Source organism: Coffea arabica, chromosome 10e (assembly GCF_036785885.1).
Source record: "Coffea arabica cultivar ET-39 chromosome 10e, Coffea Arabica ET-39 HiFi, whole genome shotgun sequence".
NCBI lineage: Eukaryota > Viridiplantae > Streptophyta > Magnoliopsida > Gentianales > Rubiaceae > Coffea > Coffea arabica.
The window spans coordinates 18,641,997-18,647,275 of NC_092328.1; the positions used below are offsets into that span (position 1 = coordinate 18,641,997).

Here is a 5,279-nt window from a genome sequence, read left to right on the forward strand (position 1 = left end):
ATATATATATATCTTCTGGGGCCAAAATGTGAGTCGGATCCGGATGATATTTCTTAAGCAAACAAACATGAAAAACGTCATGGATCCGAGACAAACTAGTTGGTAACTCAAGTCGACAAGCCACTTTTCCTATCCGCTGGAGTATATTAAAGGGTCCTATGTACCTCGGTTGCAACTTTTTTCCCTTTTTTCTCTTTTAATCTTCCCTTTCAATGGAGTAACCCTAAGAAATACCTTATCTCCTATCTCAAACTCCAAATCCTTCCTCCGATGATCGGCATAGCTCTTTGTCGGCTTTGGGCCGTTTGAAGCCTTTGACGAATCACCCTTACTCTTTCGTAGGTTTCCTCAACCCATGGTATTGTAGCCGGATCTATAATCTTTCTCTCTCCTACCTCATCCCAATAGATTGGTGATCGACACTTTCGTCCATACAATGCTTCATATGGGGCCATTTGAATAGACGAGTGGTAACTATTGTTATACGCGAACTCAACCAGGGTTAAATACTGGCTCCAACTCCCTCCAAAATCTACAATACAGGCTCTCAGCATATCTTCAAGAGTTTGAATGATCCTCTCAGATTGTCCATCAGTTTGAGGATGATACGCTGTACTATAGTTCAACTTAGTTCCTAGAGTCTCTTGTAACTTTTGCCAGAATCGAGACACAAACCTGGGGTCTCTATCGGATATGATACTCACTGATACCCCATGTAGCCTCACCACTTCATCCATATAGTGTTTGGCAAGTTTCTCCAAAGAATATTTCATATTAACTGGCAAGAAATGTGCGGTCTTAGTCAATCGGTCTACTATCACCCAGATCGCATCATGACCTTTTTGAGTTCGTGGTAACCCTGATACGAAATCCATCGTTATGTGTTCCCACTTCCATTCAGGGATCTCTAGAGGCTGTAATAGACCCGACGGTTTTTGATGTTCAGCTTTCACTTGTTGACATGTAAGGCACTTTTGTACAAATTGGGCAATCTCCGCCTTCATATTATCCCACCAATACAAACTCTTGAGATCCTGGTACATTTTACCACTACCTAGATGCACCGTATACCTAGAACGGTGAGATTCCTCTAAAATCTCCCTCTTTAATTCTTCATCCCTAGATACAATGACTCGATTTCGGAATCTTAAAATTCCATCAGGACCTAGGTTAAAATCAGGCAATTCTCCCTTCTTCACCTTTTCCATCCACTTCTGTACCATTGGTTCTTTCATTTGGCCTTCTTTAAGCCGATTCAACAATGTCGACTTCACCTCAATATTTTCAAAAATAACTTTTCGTGGCTCCAGACGAGGGTTCCATTCGCATACATCCTCCAGCAAGCTCCACTCTCCCACCATTGAACTTCCTAGTTGAGCCTTTCGACTTAGAGCATCTGCTACAACGTTGGCCTTTCTGGGATGCTAATTAATGGTACAATCATAGTCTTCTAAGAACTCTACCCACAGACGTTGTCTTAGATTGAGCTCTTTCTGAGAGAATAAGTACTTAAGGCTCTTATGGTCGGTATATACCTCAAATGTCACCCCGTACAAATAATGCCGCCATTTCTTCAAAGCAAAAACAACTGTCGCAAGCTCTAAGTCATGGGTTGGATAGTTTTACTCATGAGGCTTTAACTTCTGAGATGCGTAGGCAATCACATTCCTATTTTGCATCAAAACACACCCTAACCCCTCTCTCGAAGCATCGGTATAAATCGCATAGCTATCCTTCCTATTGGGCAAAGCTAACACTGGAGCCATGGTTAATTGCTTCTTAAGTTCTTGGAAACCACTCTCGCACTTAGCATCCCAAATATACTTTCCTTGTTTCTTTGTTAAGTTCGTTAGGGGTCCTGCAATTCTCGAGAAATTCTTTATAAATCGGCGGTAATACCCCGCTAGACCCAAAAAGCTTCATACTTCAGTAGGATTCTCTGGCCGTTTCCATTTAGTTACCGCTTCCACTTTGGCCGGATCCACAGTAAGTCCATCCTTTGGAATTATATGGCGTAGGAACGCCACTTTCTCTAACCAAAATTCACACTTACTAAATTTAGCAAACAACTGTTGCTCTCTTAGGGTTTGTAATACTGTTCTTAAGTGTTGTTCATGCTCCTCCCTTGTCTTCGAATACACTAGAATATCATCAATAAACACCACCGCGAACTTATCCAAGTAGGGTTTAAACACTCGATGCATTAGGTCCATGAATGCCGCTGGGGCATTGGTTAAGCCAAAAGGCATTACTACAAACTCGAAATGCCCATATCGAGTGTTAAAGGCCGTTTTTGGCACATCCTCCTTTCTAATTCTCAATTGATAATACCCTTGTCGAAGATCCAACTTAGAGAACACCGCAGCCCCTTGTAATTGATCAAACAACTCATCGATGTGGGGCAAAGGATATTTATTCTTAACGGTTACTGCATTCAATCCTCGATAATCAATGTATAACCTTAAACTCCCGTCCTTCTTTTTGACAAATAGCACTGGAGCACCCCATGGTGACTCGCTCTCATGTATGAATCCCCGTTCTAACAGGTCTTGCAGTTGCACTTTTAACTCCTTAAGTTCAGTGGGTGCCATTCGATAAGGGATTTTTGAAATGGGTGTAGTTCCAGGTGCTAAATCAACCTTAAATTCAATCTCTCTTTCGAGTGCCAATGACGCCAACTCCTCCGGGAACACGTCGAGATATTCATTGATCACCGGCATCTCTTCTAACTTAATCTTTTCTCCTGGGGTGTTAACCAGAAAAGTTAGGTACCTCGTGCCCCATGACTAAGCAATTTCCTAGCTCTTATCCCCGAAATGAGCGCAGACGAGGCTAACATACCTCTCACGTCTAGCTTTAAAGTTGCCTCACCCGGTATGCAAAACTCGACAACTTTCATCCTACAATCTACCCGAGCAAGATAATGAGCTAGCCAATCCATGCCTAGGATAACATCGTACCCCTTAATAGTTAGACTTATGAGGTCAACCACTAATTTCCGCTCACCAACCCAAATCTCGCAGTTTCTATACACCTCATTCGCAACCAAAATTTGATTACCCGTAGGTGTTCTTACTTCTAAGTCATATGGTAATCTTTCAGCTTTCACATCAATTCCAAGCATAAAGGTGGGGCTAACAAAAGAATGGATGGCACCAGGGTCTATCAAAATTTTGGCTAAACGATGGAAAACAGGAATCGTACCTTCCACTACCTCCGTCGGCTCAGGTACCGATCACTGGTCCAAAGAGTACACTTTGGCTGGCACCCTCGACCTGACCCCTCCTACATTGGTCGGTTTTGGGTTCGCTTGGCCAGCCGACTGTGCATCACTGATAAGTGGGCAGCTAGCAATTTGATGCTCCGTACTTCCACACCTTAAACATTTTCGAACTTTTCTCCAGCAATTGTCCTCGGTATGGTTTGACTTCCCACAATACCCACATGATACTCGAGGGACCGATGTCTGGCCTCCTTGTGGAAGGCCTCTCCCTTGTCCCCTACCACTTTGGGGTCCCCTTCCACTTTGGGCTCCCCTCGGAGTACCTCCCCTGGGTGTACCTGTAAACCTTTCACCTCCAGTTCCACGACCGATTTTAGAGGGAGGCATGTTTCAATCACTCTGTGCCGGCCCTTGACTTCCACCAGGCGCACCTCTCCGTTTGGCATGGAAATTCCTTACTTGTGCCCTGGCGATTTCTATTCTCTGAGCCTTTTCCAAAACCTCCATAAAAGTGTTGATTTGGGCCGTCGTCAAAGCCGCCTGTAATTCTACATTAAGGCCCTGCACAAATCTCCGTATCCTCCTTTGCTCCGTAACTATCAATTCAGGAGCAAATTTGGACAACTTCGTAAACTGGGTCTCGTACTCAGATACACTTAAAATTCCCTGACGGAGCTTAATAAAATCATCCTCTCTCTTCTCCTGGACGATAGGTGGGAGGTATTTTTCGTTAAACTCTCGCACGAAATTCAACCAGGTCCATGCGGTTCCCTCTCTCTCTCACTTAGCTTTAACTACATTCCACCAAATTCTGGCTAGACCCTCAAACTGGAAGGTAGCAAACTGCACCTGTCTCTCCTCCGCATAGTTTAAAGCAGCGAAGATATTGATCATTGTTTCTAACCACCTCTCCGCTACCTCAGGGTTCGGTCCTCCCAAGAACTTAGGATGATAAAATTTTTGAAATCTCTCTAGGGCTCTATCTTGCCCTATATCATGATCCCTAGGTTGATTCACAGGGGTTTGACCCTATTGCTCTACCAGATGGGCAAGGATATTTGTCATTTGTTGAATTGCCGTGGCTACCTGATCCCCCCCTTCCGCTCGGGGTCCAGGTTGCGGCTCAGCTGTTTCACCTCTTTCCCTCATCGGTTCTTGCACTGGTTCCTGTGCCTGTCTACCCCCACGCCCACAATTAGAGCCATGCCCTCGAGTAGCTCCCTGATCCTGACTTCTTCTACCTTCCATGATTCTTGACTAACCAACTATATAAATATAAACAAAATAAGGTATGGCTCAATAAAATATTTTCAAATCATAAAACAGGGGCAGTAAGACACATTCAAAATAAACATTGCCTTTATATACACAGCAAAATAAGTCACACAACAAGTTAAAAAGTACTATACATGCCAACCTAATCAAGTCAAAGGCGCACACTAGCCAAGGGACATAGAACAAAATAAGCACTATATACATCAAGCTTAACACGTCAAATTTCAAAACCAAAAGTGACGTGTCATCCCACTATATCCCTAACCACCTCACAAAAATCCCTCAAACCCTAAGTAGAGGTCTAGTTAGATGCCGATCTAACCGACTCGGCAGTTGTAGCCAGCTCCACCTCTGGATCCTCCTCGGTGTCCTCTTCAGGCTCGTTAGGGGCCGCAGGACCTTGGCCCTCTTCGGCCAAGTCCTGTGCCACATCATCTACCAGAGCCCCGCACTTGGTCAGAATACGGTCGGTCCGGTCTCTCACATCTCCAACTATCCGAACAAGGTGACCAGTAGCCGCCTGAGCCTGCTCCCTGATGGCATTAGTCCGCTCCTGCTCCTCCAGAACCGAAGTCTCAAGCTCTCGGATCCTGGCACTGTGTACTCGAAGAGCTGCCTGGAGACGCTCTATCTCCGTCTGGCACCTACGATTGGCGCTACCCAATTGTCTCCGCTCATCGTCCACGGCCAGTACTACCCTATCAGGGTAGGAGTAGGTCTTCCAGCAATCGCAGAGGCGAATCTTGCGCGCCGAAGACCACCGACATACGAGCCTACCAGA

At 45.0% G+C, this 5,279-nt stretch overlaps 1 protein-coding gene across 1 annotated transcript; it reads right to left on the reverse strand.

Moving 5' to 3' along the window:
- Positions 1-242: 242 nt before the first annotated feature.
- On the reverse strand, positions 243-3,124 carry LOC140015147 (uncharacterized). The gene is made up of 6 exons (XM_072067044.1): positions 2,842-3,124; positions 2,461-2,743; positions 1,962-2,032; positions 1,536-1,600; positions 839-1,424; positions 243-532 (listed from the first exon to the last, which is right to left on the reverse strand). Exons 1-6 carry the CDS (start codon positions 3,122-3,124, stop codon positions 243-245), a joined length of 1,578 nt encoding a protein of 525 aa, XP_071923145.1.
- Between the last annotated feature and the right edge of the window lie 2,155 nt (positions 3,125-5,279).

Excerpts from the sequence above, each read along its gene's own strand:
- LOC140015147 (XM_072067044.1), bottom strand. The coding sequence starts at position 3,124 with ATGCTTGGAATTGATGTGAAAGCTGAAAGATTACCATATGACTTAGAA. Across the intron at positions 2,744-2,841 it reads TTTAAAGCTAGACGTGAGAG|GAGAAAAGATTAAGTTAGAA; the intron begins GTATGTTAGCCT and ends TTAACACCCCAG. Across the intron at positions 2,033-2,460 it reads AAGAAGGACGGGAGTTTAAG|AGAAAGTGGCGTTCCTACGC; the intron begins GTTATACATTGA and ends AATTTTGGTTAG.